Source organism: Geotrypetes seraphini, chromosome 15, assembly GCF_902459505.1.
Source record: "Geotrypetes seraphini chromosome 15, aGeoSer1.1, whole genome shotgun sequence".
NCBI lineage: Eukaryota > Metazoa > Chordata > Amphibia > Gymnophiona > Dermophiidae > Geotrypetes > Geotrypetes seraphini.
The window spans coordinates 3,928,912-3,956,607 of NC_047098.1; the positions used below are offsets into that span (position 1 = coordinate 3,928,912).

Here is a 27,696-nt window from a genome sequence, read left to right on the forward strand (position 1 = left end):
CCAAACTAGCTCAATCAGAAATGTCCCAAGCATCACCTGCAACTACTGCATATGTACTTCTAATACTATGACAATTCAAATGTAATCCTTAGCAACTCAAAGAAATATACAAACTATTCCCTAAATACTTCTAATGTCCTGACAATCCATTTGTAATCCGCCTTGAACCACAAGGTAATAGCGGAATAGAAATCCCTAATGTAATGTAATATCCTGGTCCCATCAGAAGGGAGCTGAGGCTGGTACAAGCAGCAAGCAGAAGATTCTGCTCAAGCCAGCGAACATTTAAGGAAGTATGCGAGGGAGAGCAGAGGCACCAGCATCCCCTGCGTTACAATTCAGAGTTTGGATGTTTCTGTGATTGTTTCCCATGCAGGAGCTTCTATAAAGGTGTTACAGTACAGTATTATTCAAGTTGACAGTAGCTAGCATTTCACAGATTCAGATCTGCTGCTTCAGTGAAACACGGGTACAACTGGCATACTGAAGCACGACGGAGATAGATATAGGATCTTGAATAGCTGAAGGTCTGGGACACATTAACAGTGAAGCATTCCTAGAATAGATCATAGAAACATAGAAAGATGACGGCAGATAAGGGCCATAGCCCATCAAGTCTGCCCACACCATTTACCCACCCTCTTAAGTCTACTGACCCCTAAAGTACAATAATTATACTGTCACTCTACTGACCCGCTCATTCAAGTCCTAGTGACCCTATCCCTTGGCATGACCTCGTAGGGATCCCACATAGGTATCCCATTTGTTCTTGAAGTCTGGGATGCTGCGTGCCTCGACCACCTGTACTGGAAGTTTGTTCCAATGCTCAATCACTCTCTCCGTGAAGAAGTACTTCCTGGCGTCTCCACGAAACTTCCCTCCCTTGAGTTTGAGCGGATGTCCTCTTGAGCGGATGTTCCCTAACATGTAGTCTCACTGACTAACTTTCCCACCACCTCATCCCCCTCCCCCAACACAAATTCCATTGACAGATCATTTCTGCTGGACCCAGCCTGGGGAGAATCAGGAGAAGGCTTAGAAGGGAGGGGGGAACAGAGAAAAGATTAGCCTTGGCGCTCATCCTAGCATTTTACATGAAAAAGAAAACAAAATGTTATTCTTTCACTTATTTAAATTTCCCATTTAATTCAAATGTAAATAAATGTCTACAAATAAGTGCATTGTCTGCCCTGAGTGGTGCCAGGAGCTTTCCTACACAGTTACCCAGGGATCTTCTGCTCCCTTTAAATTAACTGAGCTCATTCACTTCAGTGATGAAGTAGCCTAATGGATAAAGTAGCAGACTGGGTACCAGGGAAACCAGAGGTTAAATCCCAGTGCTACTCCTTATGACCTTAGACAAGTCAATTAAGCCTCCATTGAGCAAGAGTCTCCGCTTGAACCACTTGAGAGAGACTGAGCCACTGTATTTCCAAATCCACCGACAGTCCTCAGCAGGGCCACTGGGTGTCAGTATTGTGCAGCGACTGACTCCTTCCCCTTGGACCGTCATCTGCCTTCAAGGAATGATCATTCTTCAAACATGTGGTGAAGTAATTTTTCTCTTTAAAATCTAAGTAGTTTCAGCGCATGTGAGATCTCCATGAAGTTATCATCCCAAGGTGCTTTTATCCATGCTGCACATTTGTAAATAACTTTCAAACACTAAATAAGTCAACACTGTCCCCGTTTTGTCCAATAAATACTTGAAGGGACACCAAAGAAATATTTTGCAATGGCCCTTCCCCCATCCCTCTTCCATGCTGTAAACGACTTTGAGCATCATTTGGAAAAGCAAGCTGAAAATCCAGATGATAACTACTGTACAAAATAAAGACACATCTGAAGATAGGAATGCTGTGATCACCGGAGCTAATGTGCAGCTTTTTTGAGTAATTGTCATTAGTCCATTAAGAGGAAAATGGTCTTTGGCCTCCTCTAGCACAGGCACAAGTGAAGCTTCTGGGATTAGAGCCAGGACAGTATAGACAGTATATAAAGCAGTGTGGAAGTGAGAGTAAAGGGCCTCGAGGTTTTCGAAGCGGCCTTTGGCTTACAGTGGTCTTTATTCTGTCCGATACAGGCCGCGTACGCCATGACATGGGGGATATAGTTCTGCTCGTGGACTCCATGCAGGAGGTGGGCCAGCGGGCCTTTAGCAAAGATGGCCACATCTTCACCACTGTGGGTCTCTGTCTGCAAAGGCACTGCAGACTGAGCCTGATAATTCTTGTCGACTGTATGAGGGAAAGATACAAAAAAGTAGACACTGAGAGGGAAATTCTGGACAAGGCGACTGAAGATAGCTGCCAAATAGACGCCTAAAAAAATAGGGGTCTAAGTTAAGCACCTAACTTACCCCTCCCCCCACCTTTTACAAAAGTGCGTAAGAGGTTTTAAGCTCCGCTGGCACGCAAAATGCTCTGCGCTGCTCTAACGTTCATAGGAACTCAATGAGCGGCAAAGCAGCACAGAGCATTCAGCGTGCCAGCCAGCGCTAAAAACCTCTTCCATGCGTTTGTAAAAAGGGGGGTTAATTAGTATATGGGCTTCAATTATGAGCTCTAATAAAATAATAAAATTGGATGATAGGTGCCCATCTTCTTAGGCACGATACTACGTAAGAAGGCGCCTCACGCCAAAGTGAGTTTGTTTAGTGGCGAAGGACAGGCACCATTAGTTTTGGTTACTTGCAGTTCTGTAATGTGATTACCATGAAATACCGTGTTTCCCCGAAAATAAGCCCTAGTATGATTTTCAGGGTAGGTCTTAATATAAGCCCTATCCCCGAAAATAAAACCTATTTGCCGGCAGCAGCAGCATTTTCCCCCCACCCGCTGCCACACACTCCCCCCCCCCACCCACCCCCGTCCCATTTCTCCCATCCGAACCGTGAGACAGGAATACCGTATAACAGCATCGGCAGCAATCTACACAGGCTGCTTAATGGCCTTCTATCTCCTGAGCATCACTGATGATGTCATCAGCAACGTGGCAGAGGAATGCTCAGGAGATAAAAGGCCCTGAAGCAACTTGCGTAGATTGCTGCTGATGCTGTTATAAGGTATTCCTGTCTCGCAGTTCGGATGGGAGGGAGAGATGGGTCAGTGGGGGTGGCGCGGCGGCGGCGGGTGGTGGGGGGATAGAAAGATGCTACACGGGGATGGGAGGAAGGGAGGAATAGAAGCTGCATGGGATGGGAGGGAGGAATAGAAGCTGCATGGGATGGGAGGGAGGGAGGAATAGAAGCTGCATGGGATGGGAGGGAGGGAGGAATAGAAGCTGCATGGGATGGGAGGGAGGGAGGAATAGAAGCTGCATGGGATGGGAGGGAGGGAGGAATAGAAGCTGCATGGGATGGGAGGGAGGGAGGAATAGAAGCTGCATGGGATGGGAGGGAGGGAGGAATAGAAGCTGCATGGGATGGGAGGGAGGGAGGGATCCAAGTTGCAAGAGTTCTGCTGCACAAGGGATTGGAAGGAGGGATAGAAAGATACTGCGCAAGGGGATGGGTGAGAAGGGAGGAAAGATGCTGCACATGTGGGGGAGAGAAAGGAAATAGGAAGAATTGGGGTGGAGGAGAGGAAGGGAGAGATGATCATTACATGAAAAAAATAAGACCAAGTGCCTTTTTTGGGCCCCAATTAATGTAAGACAGTGTCTTATTTTCGGGGAAACACGGTAGTTGCCGAACTTTAAGTCCTGATTTTTTAGGCACCCAGTTACAGAATCAGTCCAGAGGTTAGTTGCTCTCTTGCTTCAAACAAATGTTGCCTCTAAATGATCTGCGTTTTTGCCATTGCTCCTTCTCCTGTGCTCCCTTAAATTGTGAACCCTTTGGGGACTGTTCCCTGAATGTAATTCACCTTGAACTACCACTGGAAAAGCGTGACATAAATCCTTAAATAAATAGGGGGGAAATCATGTCACTCGGGTGCAGAATGCATTTACCCGGAGGCTATTCCTGGGTTTTAGTGGAGTGGTCCAAATACAGGAGTCGTGAGGAGAAGATGTCAATAACACAGCCGGGGATGATCCAAAGCAAACTGTATTGACCAAGACCAAGGCGTTGGTTGCAATATTGATTACGAGATATATTTAAATACCTTGATTTATAATAATAATATTAATAATAACCGTTTATATTCCGCAGGACCGTGAAGTTCTATGCGGTTTACAATGATTAGAAATGCTACAAATTGAGTAGAACTGACAAGTAAAACTAGTGAATAGCGGCTCTAGTGGGAAAGATTGTACAAATCAGCTGTCTAAGTACTCCAGGAACAGATTGTTTTTAGGTGTCTCCTGAATTCCCCCTAAGTATTAGCATGCATAAGTAATCATTCCAGGTCTTTACCCCATAATGCTGCCTGATATGAGAGAAGATGTTGATGGTGACTTTTGAATTTGCATCCTCTAACCGGTGGGGAAACAAAATTCGAGTGTGAGCTTCTCTTATGTCTGTTGGTTGGGAAGGAGAAAAGGTCATTTATATATTTAAGGGCTAAACCGAATAGTACCTTAAAGCAAAAGCATCCAAACTTAAACTTCACCCGTGCCTCCATCGGCAGCCAATGCAGAAGTCGGTAGGAAGGAGTTACATGATCGAACTTCTTCAACCCAAAAAGCAGTCTGACCGCTGCGTTTTGCACCAGTTGTAAGCGCTGCATATTCTTCTGGGTAATTGCCAGAGAGGTGATGTTACAGTGGTCATATGCCTACCACCCTCAAAGAGTACGCTGTGGTTCTTTACTGATCAGTATCGCAGTTATCTTTATGCTCTTATGTTACAAATTTGTGTGCATGCACTGCTTTCAATGCATATTCATTGGGGAAATCCTGAAAACCCGACTGGATTCGGCCCTCAAGGAGGGACTTTGGGGACCCCTGCTCTAGAATGTTGCTACTTAGGATTTGAAAGGGTTTGAGGCTTGTGCAAACGAGGACGGAGCTAAGGCATTGGTGGAATGAGGCATTATGACATCACAATCTGAGCTCTAGAATGTTGCTACTTAGGATTTTAAAGGGTTTGAGGCTTGTGCAGACGAGGACGGAGCTAAGGCATTGGTGGAATGAGGCATTATGACATCACAATCTGAGCTCTAGAATGTTGCTACTTAGGATTTGAAAGGGTTTGAGGCTTGTGCAAACGAGGACGGAGCTAAGGCATTGGTGGAATGAGGCATTATGACATCACAATCTGAGCTCTAGAATGTTGCTACTTAGGATTTTAAAGGGTTTGAGGCTTGTGCAGACGAGGACGGAGCTAAGGCATTGGTGGAATGAGGCATTATGACATCACAATCTGAGCTCTAGAATGTTGCTACTTAGGATTTTAAAGTGAGGTTTCTGCAGACGAGGACGGAGCTTGCAGGAAGTGGGCAGGGACAGGAAAAGAACTTGCCAGGGTAGGATGGGGAAATGAGTTCCTGGGGGAACAGGGAAAAATTTGTCCCCATGTCATTCTCTAATCTGAATTATTGACTGAAAGAAGTGTGCAGTGTTAGTGGTCAAACTGCCTATAACCCCCAACACTTGTCAGTTCCAGCCCTGGTCCCATGTGTCCCTGTGCATAATGAAGGGGCTTCAGAGGTGTCCCAGGTGAGCATTACTCTTCTGTTTACATAAGTTGCTTTCATGGATGCAATGAAAATTCAGTCTCTTGGGGTTGAGCCAGTGGCGTCCGGGGCGGTGGTGACCCTCCCTTCCCTCTTCTCCACCCCCACTCCTTCCCCGCCCTCCCTTCCGCGTACACCTCTTCTCTTCCCTGAACCTCAAGTTTCCCAGCGTGAGCAACATCACTAACTTGCTGTTGGCATCAATCTCCCTCTGATGTCACTTCCTAGGCATGGGGCCCGGAAGTAACATCAGAGGGAGAGCTGATGCTGGCATGAGCAGAAGGTTAAAGTTGCTGTTTGCTCTGGCGACCAGCTAGAGATAAGGTAGGGGGGAAGTGAGGGTGTGTGCACAGCGGCAGGAGGAGTGGGAAGGAGCAGGGGGCGGAGAGGAGGACGAGTGCCGGCATCCCCACCAAGATCGCACCCGGGGAGGACCACCCCCACCCTCCCCTTACCATGCCACTGGCTGAGTTTACCACAGTACGAGTCTTTCATGCCTGACTTTCAGTTGAGCACTTACAGATATCGATAAATGAAATGTTCTGTCTCCCACCATCCACAAGTTGGAATCCTGGACCATTCCCATAGGCGATTGAGGTGAAAGGCATGAAATCTGTATCGCTCAATCCTGCAGATAGACCTTCAAAAACAAAGTGAGAAGACGCTAGTGTCATGGAAACTCTAAAGGAAGAAGACTACTGCGATGTGACCAAATCCCATCTTTCTTGGAATATCTAGATGAGCAGAAGACTGCTTGCCTTAAGAATTAAACATCTGTGTCAGTGGCATAGCGAGGGAGCGAGGCACCCCGCCCGCTTCTCTGCCTCCTCTGCCCTCTCCTGCTGCATGTGCACCACTTCTCTTCCCCCGTATTTCTGTAACATTCCTGGCACGAGCAGCAACCCCCAACCTGCTATCGAACCAGCATCGGCTCTTCCTCCGACATCACTTCCTACTAGCTCATTTGGCCTTTATCTGTCATCATGTTTCTTTGTTTCTATCTGATTTGGGTGTAAGAAGTTGGTTTTGTCTAGGAAATCCTGCAGTTAGGTATGTACAATAATTTCTACTATTTTTGCTACAAGGAGAAGATTAGCCATTGGTCTAAAATTGTTGCAGACAGATGATGAGACAGGAGAATTGCGTGGTGTTTCCACTTACCCAACATAGGATTGCCACGTGGTGCGTAACCCCCAAATGTGAAAACGTGTGAGTGGTCAGATGTCACCACAGTCAGCGTATCATCTTCCTTGGTATTGCGGCCAGCTAAGGCAATGGTTTTATCCAATTCTATTGTCTCGTGCAAAGCTTGGCTGGCCCGTGAGGCGTGGTGACCGTGGTCAATCCTTCCCGCTGGAGACAGAGTAAAGACAGGTCAGCGTAGACAGAGTTAGGATGAGGAGCAATTGGAAATGATAGGGAATAGTATCAAAAAAATGTGATAGGAACGGACAGTCTATGAAGATGTGGCACTCTTGTTAATTCTAAGCGCCCCAGGCAGCTTTGATTAGGGTTACCAGACATCCGGACATTTCGGGGACATGTACGGCTTTTCAAAACCTGGCACTTTGTCAGGATTTTGAAAAGCTTCCTCGAAATCGGACAAAGTGCCAGGTTTTGAAAAGCCGTCTGGATCCCCAAACATGTTCTAGAAAAGGAGGACATGTCGGGGGTAATCAGACATCTGGTATCCCTAACACAACCCCTAACACTTCTGTAGAGTAGCCTGTTACCATGCACTAACTGCGCATTAAGGGCCGGATTCTCTAAAGGACGCCAATCTCAGCAGCCACCTAAGAAGCGAGCGCCGGTTGTGAGTCAATCATGCATCAGCATGCTTTAGAAAATTGTGTCTTTTTGTCTAACAGAGGCCAACATTTAAGGTGTCGCTCTCACACCTGCGGAGATGCACAAGGATGCTTACGGACACCCAAGGTCACTTCTGGTGGAAACCATGCCCATGCCAGCCTTGGGCGTCCGTAAGCGTCCCTATACATCTCTGTAGGCACAAGGCAAGCATCTACAATGTAGGCATCATTCGCCGCATCCGTGGAGGTTTTTTTTTTATAAGTGCGTCCCAATTGGCTGGTGAGACAGCAGTAGGACACCCACCACCGCCTTCAATCAGGACGCCATTTGTACAATCAGCCCCTAAGTACTTAACATCCTTTAGTAAAAGGGCCTCTAAATTTTGAAATTTGCACGTTATCCAAAGAACAATGTAGTGTGTTAGGGGTGTGCGGCCAGAAAATGTTAATTTTGTGTTGTTTTCAGTGGTGTAGTAAGTGGGGAGGGAGAGGGCAGAGGTTCCCATCCTTCACTCTGCACCCTGCTTCCCTTCCCACGAACCTCTGTAATGTTCCTGGTGACCAAGCTGCTGTTGCGCCCAGGGAGTGCCATCAGAAGAAGAGCCGACACTGACGTGACCGTAGCTTGGAGGTTTCTGCTCATGCCAGGAATGTCACAGAGGTACGGGAAAGGGAAGCGGTGTGCCCGGCAGGAGGGGGCGGGGAGGGACCCTTGCTAAGCCAAAGGGTCTTTTGGTCATTTTCTCATTGCAGGAGCAATTTGTTAAGACTGCCCACTCTTTCCTGCTAGTGTTCATTTATGCAAGAGAATGTAGGCATCGCTAAAGATAATTCCCATCACTTACCTTCCACCAAGAGGAAGAATCCCTTTGGGTTCTTTTGCAGAGTCTGGATTGCCACATGTACCATTTCAGACAGGGAAGGGTCTGTGGAGCTCTGTCTTTCCTGTTCAAACTTCATATCCGATGGCTCAAAGAGACCTGTAGAGGCAAAGGAGATTCGTTGTCTGGGGATTTCCTCAGTGACAGAGAGAGTCCAACGGGGAACACAGTCATGCACCGATGCCCCAACGAGTAACAAATCCATTCAGGCTTTTTTGCAGCATCGTCAAATGTCTCACTTGAGCTCCCAGAATGCAATTGCTTGGGAACAGAAGGGCAGATGGCGATGCCAGATGGTCAGAGGTAGAAGATTTCCACTATGACCTACCATTGACCACATGCTCCTCGGAATGGCTTGTGTACTTTGTTATTGAAAATACATGTAAGAAGAAGACACCCAAGTCTCTGTTCTTTCAATATGTTTCATCCCATTTCCATTATGGACACCAAACTAGTTATACAGTGAACCCTCGATTTTCCGGACCTCGTTTATCCAGACTTTGGATTTAATGGACCACATATTCGGCATCGGTTACGTCCATGATTTGAAGTTCGGGCATGCACACTGTCTCTCAAACAGCCGTTTCCGTTAGCAAATTAAATCATCTTCTGCTTTCAGGAGAAAGAAGATTGTAATTGAATACGGTGGTGCGAATCTTTCTACCGTGATGAAAGTGGCCACCGGCATGACCCACAAGGTGCCAAAACAGGGCTGGGTTTGGGGATGTGCAGCTGAGTAAAGTAAGTTGATTTTTAGATCAGCCACTTTGGGGACATTCGGATTTTCCGGACACCCCAAGCAGTCCGTTAAATCGAGGGTTTACTATACCTCATTTGGCATAAATTTAATCTTTCTAGAGGTTCACATGGACTAAAGTGAAAGTATTCAAATCATACACATTTAGGGGTCCTTTTACTAAGGCACGTTGGCCGTATTAGCGCGTCTTAGTAGAAGAGGGGGTTAGTTACCCAGACGTACCTAATCACATAGGTCAGCTATGCTATAATCAATAACAATCCTGGGCTATTGATCTCTACACTCACCCATGACATAATCCACCTTTTGAGGATTGAGCGACAGGAGCTGTTTGCGATTCCAGACATAGTTGGCGACCTGAGGGTACAAATCATAGAAACATGACGGTAGATAAAGGCCAAAAGGCCCATCCATAGCATCCACTAGCTCCTCCTCTCCCTATTGGCTAAGGCTCTTAACATTTGCATCTCCTCTTCCTATAGGCTAAGGCTCTTTACACCTGCATTGTGAGGTCATAGAGCTTTATGGTTATAGAAACGTGATGGCAAATAAAGGCCAAATGGCCCATCCGCAGCATCCATTATCTCCTCCTCTCCCTATTGGCTAAGGCTCTTAACATTTGCATCTCCTCTTCCTATAGGCTAAGGCTCTTTACACCTGCATTGTGAGGTCATAGAGATTTATGGTTATAGAAACACAGAAACATGATGGCAGATAAAGGCCAAATGGCCCATCCGCAGCATCCATTATCTCCTCCTCTCCCTATTGGCTAAGCGTCTTAACATTTGCATCTCCTCTTCCTATTGGCTAAGGCTCTTTACACCTTGTTGCCCTATCATAACTCCTAGTCCATTTAATAATTTTTGCTATCAATATATTCTGCACTTCCTGCAGACAAAACGAGATGCTCAGGGTTTCCTCTAATAGGACTCTAAGGTTTTAATCTTGAGCTGTTGAGAAACTCACTGCGTCTTTCTGCTAGGGTGTCCCACCCCTGGAAGTGCAGCTTCCGGAAGAACTCGTACCTTTCCCCTTGGTTTATTTACCTTTCCCCTCGGTTTATTTTCCATCCAGACTTTAATGAGATTCAGGCCATCCAGGCGGGTGCCATTTGCATTCCAATCCCAAGGGTACTCCACATCTGGTGTGTTCTTAGGGTACATATATTTCCTGCCACCTCCTAGGATCACCTGAGACCGGAAGAATATACTTAGAAAGCAGCCAACATGCACAAATTCATGTTTATTATAGGCAGTCCCCGGGATAAGAACAAATTACGTTTTTAAAGCTGTTCTTAAGTGTATGTAACTCAGAACGTGTCGATTTTAAGATTCTTACTGCTTCCCTCTGCTCCTAGCTGTCAAAAGGGCCAACTGTCCCTAGCCAGTGTTCCCTCTAAGGCAGTTGTTCCCAACCCTGTCCTGGAGGACCACCAGGCCAATCGAGTTTTCAAGCTAGCCCTAATGAATATGCATGAGAGAGATTTGCATATAATGGAAGTGACAGGCATGCAAATCTGCTCCATGCATATTCATTAGGGCTAGCCTGAAAACCCGAGTGGCCTGATGGTCCTCCAGGACAGGGTTGGGAACCACTGCTCTAAGGTACAGCATTCACAACCACACACTGTCCTTAATGTGGCCATGTGTCATTGCTGAATCTGCTACAGGAGAAATGTAGGAGTCTAGGCCACTGGAAATACTGCTCAGTGACATCAGATGAAGCCGCAAACGCGTTCTTAAGTACGAGTTGGGCGTCTGCCTGTAATTTGACTAATTCATAGAAATCTCCCTTTCTACCACAGCTCTGGAGAACCAAAATGCTTGCATGTAATACTCTATGTAGCCCCTTTGGGTCACATGGTATAAGCCAGAGAACAGCAAACCCCTATAGATAAACTCTAGTGGTATGCCCCAAGGAATGTTATGGGGACCTCCAGTCCATGAAGACCAATCAAGTTTTTAGGATATTACTAATGAATTTGCGCAATATAACTTTTTATAGAGCAGATGTTGCTTCTTCAGTCTCATACATATTGATTAGGGCTATCTTGAAAGACCCACCGGTGTGTGACTCTTGAGGGTTGGACACACCCCATCCCTGCTCTAGTGTGAGGGGCTTATTCTGAGCTTGCACGTTTCAGGCTGTGTGTGTAAATGGATACACCATGTCTTCATTGTCCTCAAAGAGGAAGACAGTGGCAGTGTCAAAGTCGTTTGGTAAGAACATAAGTTGCCGATCTGGGACAGACTGAAGGTCCATCAAGCCCAGCAACAGTGGCCAACCCAAGTCCCAAGTACCTAGCTAGATCCCAAGTAGTAAAAAAGATTTTATACTGCTTATCCTAGGACCAAGCAGTGGATTTCCCCAAGCCATCTCAATAATGTGGATGGTTTTAGTGTACCTTTGGAACTTTGATACTATCAAATAAAGTCCATTTAGGAACATCGTCACTCCACAGAGGTTTTTTTGGTTTTCTAAAGACTTCTCTTTTAGGAAATTATCCAAACCTTTTTTAAACCCCGCTAAGCTAACTGATTTCACCACATTCTCCAGCAAAGAATTCCAGAGTATAATTACACGTTGTGTGAAGAAATATTTTCTCCGGTTTGTTTTAAATCTACTACTTAGTAGCTTTGTCACATGCCCCCTCCCCCCCCCCCACTCCTAGTATTTTTGAAAAGAGTGAACAAGCGATTCACATCTACCCTTTCCACTCCACTCATTATTTTTTTAGACCTCTTCTCCAAGCTGAAGAGCCCTAGCCGCTTTAGCCTTTCCTCATAGGGGAGTCGTCCCATCCCCTTTATCATTTTCGTTGCCCTTCTCTGCACCTTTTCTAATTCCACTATATCTTTTTTGAGACACGGTACTTGGGCATGAGAGCTACGCAAAGAGGAGCTGAAAGACACTACCAGAAGCATAGCAGTAGAGTTAATGTGATCTTCTGGTGATGCTAAAGGTCCTCTGAAGAAGATAAATCCCTCCCCTGTGAGAAATTTCCCTACTGTTTCGGTCCCATAGGGTGACCCATGAATAGGTATTATGTCCTTTGTAAAATAAAATTCTGTTAAATATCCCTCACCCCCCAATTTTGTGACCTTTGTAAGCACTTAGATTAAATAAATTGAACTTTGTCTTCAATTTGAAAGTCCTTGTGCCATGAAAAGATTGTGAGAAAATATTCCTTGATCAGGGCAGGATTAATTCGTCGAGGGCCCCTAGGCACACAAGTACACTGGGCCCCCTGCCCCGCCCCACCCCACCATGCGCCCAGGCGGAAACAGGAAGCTGCGTCAGAGGGAAGCTTTGGGCAAGCAGCAACGCTTGCACAAATACAGTTCCCGTTGCCTTTCTTACCTGCGTTGCTTGCTTGTCTTACTTTCCGTCGATGGGGGGGGCCACGTTGCCGATCGGGGTGGGGCCCGTGTTAATGATCGGGCAGGGGCCCGCGTTGCCGATCGATGCTGGAGGGGCCCATTGCCATTTGGAAAAAACAATGTTGATGCCCTCCTTCATCGGGCCCCCCTGACCATTTCGGGCCCTAGGCACGTGCCTACTTGGCATATTGGTTAATCCTGCCCTGTCCTTGATGCATGTAGTAATTTCAGGAATCTATCAAATCTTATTCCAATGCTCATGAAAACTGTGGATGAGCCACATGTGTTTGTAGAACACCTTGTAAATAATGTTCTGGGAAGTTAAAAGGAAGGCCAATTTTGGAACCACATTTTTTGAATTTGTCTGCCATTGTTCTAGAGTAGAGCAGTCACCCTCACTCCACACCACATCAACTCCTTGACCCACAGACTAAAGAACCTTAAGAGCCTTCCAGGAATTTCGACTGCGCTCTCTGAATCAGTAAACCTTACCTCAATATCTGGTATATTATTCACTAGCTGCCAGGCAATGTCTTTGCAGCCCTGCCGGATAGCGTCTGAAGGCATCTCATTATCTGAGTACCAGCTCCTGTCAACTGAATGTGCATAGGCTGCGCTGGGAGTGGCATGGGTGACTCTCGTAGTCGTTACAACTCCCACAGATTTGCCTGTGTCAGAGAAGACAGGAATGAAGAAACTGAAGAAGTCTCAGCCACATTAATCTGGCACACGGTGTCACATACATCATAACAATGAGAACCGTAACAATATATAGGTCCCAGTGCCCAAGAAATTCATCTGCTGATCCCTAGAGGATAGGTTTGTCCACTGCAATGCCAATTGTTGTTTCAATCTCTCTTTGATAAAAGGTGAGGTGGGGTCTTAATTCTTTTTATAGACTCACTTTTGTGAAGAGGGATTTGCCTGCTTTTTGCTGGGATAGATATCTTATTTCTGTGCCCCCAAATTTTAACCCTTCAATTGGCAGATGATGAAAAGTTGTAGGAAAATGTTTTTTGAGTGCGAGAGAGCAACAGAGCCAAGTAACAGGAATTTGGAGATGGAGATCTCCCATATGAGCCATAGAAAACACATGTTGCTTCTCGCCAAATAAAGGGTTAATATCCTTTTGTGTTATTGTATTCCTGGATCACTGTTTTTAAAATATGGTCAAGCACTTTCACGCACATTCTCAGTCTTGTCCCCAACACATACATGTATGTTTTTTCATTCACACTTGTATGTCTTTCATATTTATATCTAATTTTGGGTTTTGTTTTGTTTTATTTCATACCTTAGGACCCTTGAGAAAGGCTTTGTTAGCCGAAACACGGCCCATGACGGGTCCGTTAGTTTTAAATACGGTCGATGTGGACATTTTCTTAACACTGATTCAAATAATAAAGGAAAGCCAAGAACATTGTGTTCCATCCACAGTTTGTTTCGTTTGTTGGATTGATTCCAATAACACCATCCTACTAGGTGATTTTAATCTTCATATAGAGTTAATGAGTACTAATGAAACAGTAGATGATTTCTTGTTCTCAAATCAACATTAGGTTGGCAGCAATTGGTTAGCGAACCAACTCAAATGAACGGCCATATTTTAGGTATGATTTTTGTCTGATATTGAGAGCATCAAGTGTCAGCTATGGATGGATCATTTTTTAATTTCTCTTTCTAGAAGGATTAAGATTTTGAATCAAAGTAATCCTCCTAAAAATAAGTTTTCACGTAGGGGGGATTTTTCTATAGAAAACTTTGTAAACAGGCTAGAAATTAAGTTCTCTGATTCACACTCTCTAGATGTTGTTGCATCTTCTGAACCAGGCTGGACTGATGGTGCTCTAGGCCATTGGGCAACAAGGGCTATAGGCTGCTAACGACTATCAAAAATGATTAAATGATGGAGGCTAGGAGAGAGTGGGCCCCCTACTCCTATGGGCCTTTGGACAGTGCCCTATTGTTCCAGTGTTCAGGCCATCCCTGTTCTGACCTATGGCTTAATTTGATTTTAGAATCACTAGATGAAACAGCACCTATTGTAGAATAACTCCTTTTTTGACTATTACAATGGGCTTCATATGGGCTTGAATGATAGTTGGCCTTTCAAAATTGGAATACATCACTCCTACATGGAGTTAAGCTTCACTGGTTACCAATAGAGGTATGAATTAGATATAAAATTCTTAATAATAATGCTCTGGATTTTCATGCATCCAGTACATACATACCAACCTTCTAGACCTCTCAGGTCAACATCAAATGACAGATTAGATGTTCCTTTGGTTCGTCAAGTTCATTTATGAATATCGAAACTCTATTTTTTACATCGTTGGGCCAAAGTTATGGAACAATTTATCTTGTAATTTGAGATCAATCAAAAGTCTAGAGGCTTTCAACCAAAATCTTAAAACAATTTTGTTTAAGCAAACCTAGGATGATATTTAATAAGTGTTGGAAAAGGGCTCTACAGCAAGCCAAAATATTCTATAATGAGACCTCATTTAGAATATTATGTACAATTCTGGAGGCCGCACATAAGAACTGCCTTCTCCGGATCAGACCCATGGTCCATCGAGTCCGGTGATCCGCACACGCAGAGGCCCAGTCAGGAGTAGACCTGATATAGTTTCATTCTCCCATATCCCTCTATGCCTCTCGTAAGGAGATGTGCATCTAATTTACTTTTGAATCCTAGAACTGATATAAACAGGATGGAGTCGGTCCAGAGGAAGGCTACTAAAATGGTGTGTGGTCTTCGTGATAAGGCGTATGGGGACAGACTTAAAGATTTCAATCTGTATACTTTGGAGGAAAGGTGGGAGAGGGGAGATATAATAGAGACGTTTAAATACCTATGTAATGTAAATACAAGTGAGTCGAGTTCTCTTTCATTTGAAAGGAAGCTCTGGAATGAGAGGGCATAGGATGAAGTTAAGAGGTGGTAGGCTCAGGAGTAATCTAAGGAAATACTTTTTTACAGAAAGGGTGGTAGATGCATGAAATAGTCTCCTGGAAGAGGTGGTGGAGACAGAGATTGTGTCTGAATTCAAAAGGGCCTGGGATAGAGAGAGAAAGAGATAATGGTTACTGTGGATGGGCAGACTAGATGGGCCATTTGGCCTTTTATCTGCCATCATGTTTCTATGTTTCTAATTTCCTTTCACCTGCCATAAACTCAATTATCGCACTTAAGAAGATGGGCACCTATCACCCAATTCATTTTTATTTTTTTCACTTATGACCTGCTACACCAAATAGATATAGAAAACCCAAACCAGATCTAATCTAATCTTTGGTTTATATACCGGGTCATCACCCAGTGGAGCTCGACTCGGTTCACATATAATCAAGACTAGAGTACATAGCAGAAAACATAAGAGAAAACTCATCAAACTGCAGAAAATTTGACCATGTAACGCCCCTTCTACAAAATGCTCACATCGAATTACATATAAAATGATTCTGTTCTGTTTTAAGACACGACATTCAAATTTACCAGCATTCCTTGATAAACTTCTAATCTCATACACACCATTCAGACCACAATTTGTTTGCAGTCCCCTCTTTAAAAATAATTAGTACTGGAGAGAGCGAGAACTAGAAGGCCTTGATCATGCGCAGATGCTCAAGGCCCAGCCCAAGCACGAGGGAGGATTTTCGGGCACTGGCACCGGCATGTCCTGTGCGTTGGTGCTGGTGCCGGTGCCAGATCGGTGTAAGAGATTGTGTATCGGTGGGTGGGTGGGTGAGTGGGAGATGCTGGATTGCAGCGGGGGATGCGGCGACTCGAGCGGGGGGGGGGGGGATGCTGGATCACGGGGGGGGGCTCGCAAATCGAGTCAATGCTCGGTTTGCAAGGCACAATTTGCGGGAATGTTTTGCTCGTCTTGCAAAACTCGCAAACTGCGTTACTCGCAAACCGAGGTATGACTGTACGCTCTGCAGTTATGGAATGCTTTACCCTCTTTTCTCAGAGGATAGATTTAAGAACTCCCTGAAGTCTTTTCTATATAAAGACGCTTTTCAAAATTAAATCTTTAATTGAATAATGATTCTTTTTAAAGAAGCATCAACCATAGGAGGCTCCAGATAGTCCCCTAGTTTATTTGTTTCTTTCCCATAATTTTGTAGTTCTACCCTAGATCCTTCTGTATCATGTTAGTCAGTATCTGATTTGGTTTATGTTCTTAAATTTGTAATATTTGACCCTTGTTTTTAAAACGTGCATCGCTTAGAAGTATTATAAGCAATATTATCACATTTTTAATAAACCTGAAACCTAATTCTCAATTCGCAAGCCATGCCATGCCTCATGTTGTTAAAAGCACTGAAAATGCTAGTTGGGAGGGCAGGAAATCCCTGGCTTCTCGCTCACCTGCCTCCTTTGCCCATTTGAGAATCGAATCGACTTCGTTGCCTCTTGAGGTGTTGCACTGCTTTCGTACAGCGGCTGCGCTCAAGCCCACCGTGCCCTCGTTAGCCTTCACGCCACAGAGGTAGGCAGTGGCGGTGCCAGCGCTGTCTGGTACTTGGGCATCAGTGTTGTAGGTCTAAAAGAAGCAATGAGAAAGGAAAGAAAAAAAGGCAGGAGTTACGCAAATGGTCTTCCGAAGAGTCAGGGCAGCGTCCTGCCTCTACAAGTAACAAGTCTCACTCGCTCCCACAAGGAAGAAGTGGTGATCCCAGTGGTGGGAGCGAGTGAGACGTTGCCCAGACAGGACTCAACTGCTCTGCCACCTCTGTGTCTCCTGCCCACCCACCCCTCCCCTCTTCCTATCCCCTCCCCACCCACCATCCCTCCCTCTTCCTATCCTCTGCCCACCCACCCATGTCTCCCTCTTCCTATCCCCTCCCCACCCACCATCCCTCCCTCTTCCTATCCCCTCCCCACCCACCATCCCTCCCTCTTCCTATCCTCTGCCCACCCACCCATGTCTCCCTCTTCCTATCCCCTGCAAACCCACAACCCCTCCCTCTTCCTATCCTCTGCCCACCCACCCATGTCTCCCTCTTCCTATTCCCTCCCCACCCACCATCCCTCCCTCTTCCTATTCTCTGCCCACCCACCCATGTCTCCCTCTTCCTATCCCCTGCAAACCCACAACCCCTCCCTCTTCCTATCCTCTGCCCACCCACCCATGTCTCCCTCTTCCTATCCCCTGCAAACCCACAACCCCTCCCTCTTCCTATCCTCTGCCCACCCACCCATGTCTCCCTCTTCCTATCCCCTGCAAACCCACAACCCCTCCCTCTTCCTATCCTCTGCCCACCCACCCATGTCTCCCTCTTCCTATCCCCTGCAAACCCACAACCCCTCCCTCTTCCTATCCTCTGCCCACCCACCCATGTCTCCCTCTTCCTATCCCCTCCCCACCCACCATCCCTCCCTCTTCCTATCCCTGAAATGCTTTCATGTTTTCCTTATATATACTGACATTTGTTATTTCTGATCTTCAGAAGAAGGGGTTACCTTCAAAAGCTCATCATAAAATGCATTGAGTTAGTCCAACAAAAAAGGCATCACCTTATTTCCTTTGTTTTGGGTTTCATTTCTTTATAGTACTATGTCCTTATAAAAATTCTGAAGAACAGGGGAGTCTGTTTTGAAAGATGAGCCTAAAATAGCTCCTAAATTATGGAGCAGAGCTTTTAAAAGAAAGGTGATCCCATCAATCATGAGAGACACCCTCAATTTGGGTTTGTCCTGGTGTCCCACCCATAAAGTCTCACCACTACTAACATTTATCTTTAATTTATTCAAACATCCACCCTGAACTTGTTGACAAGCACTGATTTAAAATTGCCACCCAATCACAGGCATTGTATTTCTGCAGATCAGCTGCATATAATTCAAACCTGAGTCCAGATACCCCATTAATATCAGAAAGTGATTATAAAGAGTTAATAAAGAGAACTGGCCCAAGGGAAGAGTCCTAAGGGACCCCCACAATGTAAAAGCCAAGAAGTCAAGAGGCAGAGTCTCCGATCAAACAGAAGATTACCAAGAAGGGCCGCAGGGCCCGGCATCCTGTTTCCAAATTAGTCAAGCCTGGTCACAAGAAATTGGTGGGATCCCAAAGAAACAATGTGGTAGTGCCTGGCATTTCGAAAAAGCAAGTGGTGAAGACTAGGAGATCAAAGGACTCAAGATTGCCTGGTAGTTGCAGTGTCCAAAATCTCTTCGTCACCTTTACCCGACATGGATTCCCAGGACATCACATAATATTCATCTGAGTAATTGATTAAATCAATGAAATATTTTGCTAATCATATAATAGCCCATGAAATGGGTGACAGACAGATCTTTTATTGACCCACAAATCTTGCATCTCACCTGGAACCTATTTTATAATCTGTAAGACCTGCATTGGTGGTAGTGAGGAATGAGGTGAATCAGAGGAGAATCGGGAATAAGACCTGCATGAAAATGTAGGCGGAAGAAGACGCAAGCATAAGACCTGCATATATTGTAGGCGAAGACCCCTGAGAAGCCCAAATAGTTATATTTCCAAGAGAGACATTGTGCATATGAATTCAATCTTCTAAGCAGTCATTTTCCTCTCTGCCAGTAAGCGAGAGATTCACCTTTGCTCCAGAAACCAGCAGCCAGATCTCCTGACTGTGGCATCACTGTTTTGGGACTTTTCAGAACATACAGTACATAAGTCCTCCTAAGAAGTACTAGCAAAGGACAGTGTAACTCAGGAAGGTGGGGATCTGTTCTCCGGAGTTATAAGCCTTAGTATTGGGAATGCATTTGTCATGGAAATATAGAAAGGTCAGTTTTGTCTGCAAGTGACGTCACTTTTCAGTATGGCTCCATGATAAGTGTTTACACCATATAGCCAATAGAAAAGCAAGTATGTAATCTGTATCATAGGCTACTGAGCTAAAGTGTATAAATGTTATGCTGGCTGGCATAAGAGGGGGCGGAGAGGAGGAGAAGAGATGAATCCTAGGACAGAAGCCTGCTACATTGTATGGATATTATCCTTATCTGCCCTGAGTGCTGCATTCCAGTATATTTTGCTGACTTTCATTTATTGCTAACAAGGAGTGCGAGGTCTATTTCTGTGACGCGATCAGCAGCTGTCGCTGTCGGGGGTGGGGATCTCTGACTCTTTTCTACCTGCTCCAGCCATCTCATTGTCCAAACTGCAAGGGGTCAATAAGTCCCCTGAGACTACAGGGCCCCATACGCTTAAAATGTTGGCCAAAGAGGCGCTAAGTGGATACAAAGGAGTTATACTAAGGATTTCCATGCAGATTAATGCGAACATTGACCACAAACCTTCCAAACAAATTGATTGGGCTAGCCTGAAATGACATCACCATGCTGAGCTTTATGGGAAATAGTGTTCAGAAAAGTATTTGCCAGGACACCAGTGATGCCCTACTTTAAACCCAACTTAAACTGCAGAACAAAAGACATTGGCCTATTTTGGTCATCTTCTAAAAGTGGGTTATTATAAAATTGCCAACAAGATTGACAAATGATCATTTCCCACTGATAACTGAACACAATATTTTTAATCAGCTGTAGTTTAATGGTCTGGGACTTGGCAATGTTCGAGTTGGTTGCTAGGTGTTAGACTGGAAGATTAAGTTTACATAGTAACATAGTAGATGACGGCAGATAAAGACCCGGATGGTCCATCCAGTCTGCCCAACCTGATTCAATTTAAATTTTTTTTTCTTCTTAGCTATTTCTGGGCAAGAATCCAAAGCTTTACCCGGTACTGTGCTTGGGTTCCAACTGCCGAAATCTCTGTTAAGACTTACTCCAGCCCATCTACACCCTCCCAGCCATTGAAGCCCTCCCCTGCCCATCCTCCACCAAACGGCCATACACAGACACAGACCGTACATGTCTGCCCAGTAACTGGCCTAGTTCAATCTTTAATATTTTCTGATTCTGAATGAGTTTTAATGGGTGTAATTATTAAAGTGTCTTTTGTTGCATACTCTCATAATTATAGCTCACATGGGGCATTTCTTAGTAAGGTGTAAAATTAAATCTATCTAAATAAATAAGGCTTATTAGGACCAGATCTCAGCTCCAGCCCCTACAATGTTTTGCTGAGGCTGTGCTGGTTCCAGGGCTTTAATCTCTGTTCCCTCACCTTGGAAAGGGCGACATAGGGGAACTTCTCCATTTCTAGCTTCGTCTCCTCTCCGGATTTCCCTTTTAGCTGCCCCTTCAGGATCCGAGTAGCTGTTACTGTGGCCACACTCATCCCTGTAACACACAAAGACAGAGTACGAGTGATGAAAAATCCCTTTAAACTGTGTGCTGTGCAAGAATATCATCACCACCACAGGGACCATCTCCACGGTGTCTCTCTACCCCCAACAGAGAAGCAACATAAGAATTGCCCTACTGGGACAGACAGAAGGTCCATCAAGCCCAGTATCGTGTTTTCAACAGTGGCCAACCCAGGTCCCAAGTAGTAAAACAGATTTTATGCTGCTCATCATAGGAATAAGCAGTGGATATCCCCAAACCATCTCAATAATGGCCTATGGACTTATCCAAACCTTTTTAAAACCCTGCTAAGCTAACTGATTTCACCACATTCTCCGGCAATGAATTCCAGGGTTTAATTATACGTTGTGTGAAGAAATATTTTCTCCAGTTTGTTTTAAATCTACTACTGCAGAAGAAGTTCAAAGGAATGTGCTAAAAGAAGAGACCCCCTTCCATCGATTCCCACCTGCTGGGATGGTGAAGGATCAGTTTATAATATTATATTACCATTGAACCTCTCTATCTGATCACCTATTTGTCTCTTCCCGTCTACCCTCAGGAGAGCTCCTCATTTGGCTGCAACTGTCCAATCCTTAAAGGAGTTTTGTGCACATGACATTCTGAGCAAAGATTTGCAGCAACAACACACACACACACACACGGTACAACGAAAGGCTCTTCTGTTCTCCCACCACCCTTTCCAGCAGACACCCCCCAGACCAGAACTTGTTATTTTTCTGTTTGCAGCTCAGAGTCATCCATATCATGTCCCTGGGTCCAGAAATCATTTGTAGGTTCTTCAGAGCAGGGACATTAGTTGCAGGGGCATTAACTTGTGCTGTCCTGTCCACATTGGGGTTATATTTTATTTTCACGTATGTATTTATTTAAAAAGATTTTTATCTCAGCTGCACAAAAATGCATTCAAGGCAGGTTACAAATATTCACATATGCATAAGTAATGTTCTTCTAATTTCTGGTGAGCCTTTGCTTTGAGAGCAGTGCTATGCCATGAACCCTGATCACTTGAGTTGGCAGTCTAGTATCTAGAAGCTGCCTGGCATGTGATGAGGATGTTTCAGAAACAGACATTCTCATGTCTCCTGGTGACAGCTACGGTTTGAAGAAACTCTAGAACGTGAGCAACAATTAAGCCCTGAGCCCAACCCTCGGAGCAACTCCCAAATTGAACAACTCCTCAGTGCCTGTGCATGCCTCTTGTCAAATGTGACCTCTCCCAATGGGACGTCAAGACGTGCTGTCTTTTTACGAGCAGGATATCCCCTTCTCCAAGAGACTGCTTCTCTGTCCGAGTGCGTCTATAAACTTTTAATGCAAAGCGAATTGTTATAAACAATAAAATTTCCACCGCAAACTGTTTTACACATTGTAAACTAATAATTTGTGGATCTGGATAAAGGCAGTTACCAATTACAAAATGATGTGCGTCTCTTGCCCCTCTCTACATCGGATTTAAGGTACCAACACCCTTTTCGGCCCATCAAACATGCCCAAGCACAACTGAGAGTAGCATGAGGCCTTGGAGCTCTGCATGGTGTCAGCACCTGGCATCTTCCTCCCTCCCTCCAAGTTGGCCCAGGAAGTCTGCATCAAAGGGACAGGATCCATGCTCCTGGCTTCTTCACTCCTCTTTGCCTTTATTTTTTTCCACCGACTTGTGAGGATGGTGGTAGTGGCAGCGGCAGCAACAATGTGAATGGTGTAAGATAGGGGAGAAATTGGATGGAGGAAATAGAGAGGGAAGTGAGGGGGGGAATGAGCTGGAGCTCTTGGATGGGGCAAAGGGAAATGCAGATAGATTCTGGGCATGGTGGGGGGAGGAGTGGGTAGGAAGCAAAGAGGAAATGTTGGACAATGAGGGCGGGGAGAAGGAAAGAGAGGGAAACATGCTGGGGGCTGGGAATCGGGGAGGAGATGCTGGACATGGATGGGGAGAGAGGCAGAGATGTTGGATAGGGAGGGGAGAAGGTAAGAGAGGGAGCGATTCTGATGGGTGGAGTAGGGGAGGGCTGGCCACGCCCCATTCTGCCCCAGCCCTGTTCCATGCCCCTCCCCTCTCGACCTGCACGAGCAACGAGCGACGTTGGCCGGCATTTGCGCATGCGCTAGTGTGATGCGGTGACATTTGTGCATGCGTGAATGCCATCCCAACGTTGCTCATTGCCAGAAGCTTTTCAAAACCCGGACAAAGTGGAAATCCTTTCGTCTGGTAACCCTACCTTTAAGGACTGAACCGTGGGGTTTTAGTTCATTTAACTGATCTCCCTCTTGCAATCTGTGCAAAACTCTGCTGCATGTCTCATCTTCTGCCAACCTCACTACGTTCATGTCACCCCCTCTCCTTAAGTCACTTCACTGGCTCAATATCTGCCATCGCATACAGTTCAAGCTCCTATTACTGACCTACAAGTGGGTTCATTCTGCTGCCCCTCAATATCTCTCCTCGCTTCTCTCTCCTTATACACCTCCCAGAAAACTCCGTTCCTCGGATAAGTCACTCTTGACATTACCCTTCTCCTCCACTGCCAATTCCAGACTTTGTTCCTTTCATCTAGCTGCCCCCTATGCCTGGAATAAATTATCCGAGTTTATCCGCCAAGCCTCTTCCCTTCCCTTGTTTAAAAGCAGACTGAAACCCACCTTTTTGATATAGCCTTCAATCCTTAACGCTACTCCTCTGCCCTCCAACCCAGCCAGCAGATTAACCGTTCCCCTTAACTGTATCCATGACATCCTGTTTGTCTGTCTAGATTGTAAGCTCTTTTGAGCAGGGACTATCTTCTTTGAGGCTCTGTACAGCGTCTGGTAGCGCTATAGAAATAATTCATAGTAGTAGTGTGAAGAGTTTCAGTCTTTGGGAAGCAGAGCTGAGACTGTGATGTCATAATGCCTCATTCCACCAATAAGAGCCAACCTCGTCAGTGATGTCACAATGGCTCGATTGTCCTGTACTCCCCTCTGCCCTCCAACCCAGCCAGCAGATTAACCCTTCCCCATGACATCCCATTTGTCTGTTTAGATTGTAAGCTCTTTCGGGCAGGGACTGTCTTCTGTGTGACTCTGTACAGCGCTGCGTACGCCTTGTAGTGCTATAGAAATAATTCATAGTAATTCATAGTGCACCGCTGACAGAAAAATCTATAAATCTATGTATGTAACTGGTAAAAAACAGGATTGGGGCATGAGCCAGCTCCCTTTGAAGGAAGACGGGGAGCATGAGGGTTGCACCAGTATTAAACTCAAATCTCTTTTGTTGATTCTAGTTTAAGAAAGTTTACACAAGCCTTATCTGAGCACGTGGTCTTTAGATAAATATTACAAGTTTCTTAATCCCTAAGAAGCCAAAGGCTGAGGTGAGAGTTGGCAAATCCTGTCTTAATAAGCTCATTGAAATTCGCCTTTAGCTCATGCAATAGAACCAGCTGTGCTCATTTCATTAAAACAGAAGTAGAAGAAATGGATATCTTAGCTGTAAATGTGTTTTGTTTTTTTTAAAAAGCTAAAGCTCAAAGGTACACAAATCGCTAATCCAGGAAATTGCTTTTATTGCTAATGAATTCCAACAGAAAAATGTACAACAATTAGCCCCAGCTCTTAAAAACAGGACATTCAAAGACCAACTACAAACAAGAGGTGTGGAGAGGTCGCTATCTCCAGGATACATATGGAAAGGGAAGAATAAGGTTTAACTGGTCTTCAGTGGACTATAACAAATGACCAGTAGAGGGCAGTGTGCTATGCTTTGATATGGTCCTCTAGAGCCCCCTAGAGTGGAAGTTAGAGATTTCAGGGAGAATCAACAAAATTCTGCTTCTCCCCATTGATCTCTTTCTGACTTGGGGCAAGTTTTCAAAGCAGTGAGATGCCCTGAGAATTATTGGGCAAGGTGAGCTACAATTAAACTACTGGTTGTTCCTATTAGAAAGGGGAGGGCCTCAGAAAATGGGCCATCCAAGGTGCAGAGGAGATACCCTGGGATATGAGGAGAGCTGGTTAACCCTGGGAGAGTGAAAAAAGAAAAGTTGGAAACAGGGAGATGGATCAGTGAGACACACAACATGGCCATTGTAAAGATATACACAGCAGAGATGCCAAGTTATCCAGTTCTAGGGTAGAGAATTTTGGACAGTCCTGGATTTCCGACCACCCTGTCCTGGTGCACTACTGGACTTACAGCACTGATTTCAGTGGGTAGTGTCAGGCACTACAAATCCCACACTGCTTTGGGCTGTAAGTTCAAAACCCAGGACTGGCCAAAAGGTCTCCATCCTGGGAACTGGGTAGCTCATGGGCATCTCTGATACAGAGAGAGACAAACATGTTTACCCTGAAGAAAGGGGAACACTTTAGGGCACAGGTTCTCAACCCTGTCCTGGGAACCCCCCAGCCAGTCGGGTTTTCAAGATATCCCTAATGAATATTCATGAGAGAGATTTGCATATTTAGGGATATCTTGAAAACCCTAGGACAGGGTTGAGAACCACAGCTTTAAGATGTAGTAAATTGTGTAAACTAGAATTACAATGAAGCTGCCCCAGAGCTGCTTTTTGGATTAACTACAACCTCCTTTCTCAAGGAAGAGACACAATAGCACCAGGTCTGTGAAGAGCAGAGAGTCCATCACTTAGCAATGAGTTGGAAGTGTACGAGGCAGGTTGAAAGACTCACCGTCTCCCACAAATAGGATGATGTTATTGGCAATGTTGGTGTTTAGGTGGCCTTGAAGATACAGGGCAGTTTTCAGAGAGGCCTGGGCTTGATTCCTCCAGTACTTTGGGTCTTTCTCCTGATCTGAAGAAGAAAACCACAAGATGATATTAACAGCCCGGATAGTACAATCCAACTTGCCAAACAGATATTCAGAGCCAGACAAATTCTATCCAGGCACTAAGAGTTAATGTAAAGAAACACAAAGTTTGAACCTCTCTAAATGATGAGTCAAGTAGGTGGCATTTGTACCCCCTTATCCTCTCTGAATCTAGATGAACTCCTGCATTTCTTTCAAGTTTACATAATATAATATAAAATTTTATTTGGATACTTCTGTAGACCTGATCGTTCGATGCAGTTAACAGAATTATATAAAGCAGTGTCTCGCAAACTTTGCCAAGCCGTGGCACACTATACGTGGTGGCCGCGGTTCGAGGAATCTGGACGTCAACGTGATGTCCGCGCACGCACGAAGGCCCTGAGCCCCCAGTAGGGGATACTGGAAGGGAAGATGCACGGAGAGAGGGAGAGGCTGACTGCCTACAGGATGTGCCTCTCGCCACGAGGCAGTCAGACGGCGCCTCTGCTCCTCCCCGGCATCTCGCGGCACACCGTTTGCAATATACTGGTCTAAAGGGTGAACAGAACCAGCCATAGTACAGGATCAGCGATCTAAAGGCCGTATATGGATGGATCGATCAATGTTCTATCAAGATCTTATTGTACAAATTATATCCAGCACGTTTGCTGAATCCATACGTAGTGGGCAGGAATCTGGGGTCTGTAAATAAACAACTGCTTATAATTCCATCATACAAGGATATTGTACACAAACATGTAAGAGATGTAAAGTCCTAAATATTGGAATTCGATACCATTGGCAGTTAAAACTATAACTTCAGTAGAAAAGTTTAAGAAAAACTGACAGACTCAGCCTTTTTCTGATGCTTCTCAGTTATAATGGGTAGCGCTATGAGGATCTTGGAAGACAATGTTACTTTTATTTTAAAAAATTATTTGTATTCTGCGTTGATTGTATAGTGTGTATTTTAATTATGTTTTGGATGGTAAGACGCCTTGAACGTTTTCTCTAGGGCGGGATAGAAAATTTTAAATAAACTTGGAAACTTGCAAATGGGCTTTTAGGTTACGTCTGAAGTGGAGGAAGGATAGCAGTTTTGACACACAGGTTTTTCATGATTTCCCTCCTTGCAGGGGAGCGCAGCAGATTCAAACACCTCCATATCTGATGCTCCTAACTTAACCAGCCCGCTCACACTGATAAGCCTCTAACTGAGAAAAGGAAGATTTAGTTTTAAAAACAACACATTTACACATGTGCTGGGCTGTGAAAAGACTTGGTTTCTGGTTCTGGATCTGGATCTGTTTCATATCCTGTGTTAGGTGCATTACAGGTCCCAGAAAGAGTCAGGGGCTGAAGCAAAGGGAGAGAAAGTGACTCCCCCAGGGTCACAGAGAGAGAAAAAGTGACTCCCCCAGGGTCACAGAGTGAGTGAGTGCGTAGGTGACTCCCCAGGGTCACCCAGAGAGTAATTTAATGAGTTGTCTTAAACTCATGCACTGGGAATTTCTGTGAAATCTTATTTTGATCTTTCATCAATTTTATTGGGGGGGGGGGAGGTTCCAGCTTCCTTACACGGACCTGAGATAATACGTAGAATTAAATACCTTTTGTTTCATTTCTATTTAATTCTCAAAGAGTGGACCAACATGGCCACCACATCATTCCACTGACCTGAACAACTCAAAATTCTTTACAGAATTTATTGCACTCCCTCTCCCAGGAAAAGCCTTTTGTATCATTTTCCATTTGTTGTGATATGGATTTGGTTGTTCTGTAGTGCTCCTTCTAGTGCTACACGTATTGACTTTGCTGGGATTTGTAAATAGCACAAGCTCAATGAATATATCAGGTGCTAACATCACACAATGTTTTTATTAGTTTTCTGCTTTGGTTCAGATAGGAAAGGATAAATATTATGACATAGAAAACACATTTGCTGCTTTCATCTTATATTTAAAAGGGCCAGACATCCCTCCCAACGTTGGACAAACATACCGACAGCTCTGTGCACCTACCTGGGTAGGAGACCTCGGTGAGGGATGCTTTCACTAGGAGAAGAAGGAACAAACTTTTCATGGTCTTCTCTCCCACCGCCATGATGCCCTCAGACACTTCAGTCGTCTGCAGACTAATTAAACCAAGTCAGTTCTATTGCTAAATTCAGCTCTGCAGATAAGGAAAA

The 27,696-nt window shown here is 45.0% G+C and overlaps 1 protein-coding gene across 1 annotated transcript; it reads right to left on the bottom strand.

The window, feature by feature from the left end:
- Positions 1-1,222: 1,222 nt before the first annotated feature.
- On the bottom strand, positions 1,223-27,696 carry LOC117349126 (alkaline phosphatase-like). Its single transcript, XM_033922172.1, has 11 exons — positions 27,530-27,696; positions 25,388-25,510; positions 20,574-20,689; positions 16,826-17,000; positions 12,937-13,112; positions 10,111-10,254; positions 9,352-9,421; positions 8,272-8,406; positions 6,780-6,971; positions 6,139-6,258; positions 1,223-2,237 (listed from the first exon to the last, which is right to left on the bottom strand). Exons 1-11 carry the CDS (start codon positions 27,609-27,611, stop codon positions 1,969-1,971), a joined length of 1,602 nt encoding a protein of 533 aa, XP_033778063.1. The 5' UTR covers positions 27,612-27,696; the 3' UTR covers positions 1,223-1,968.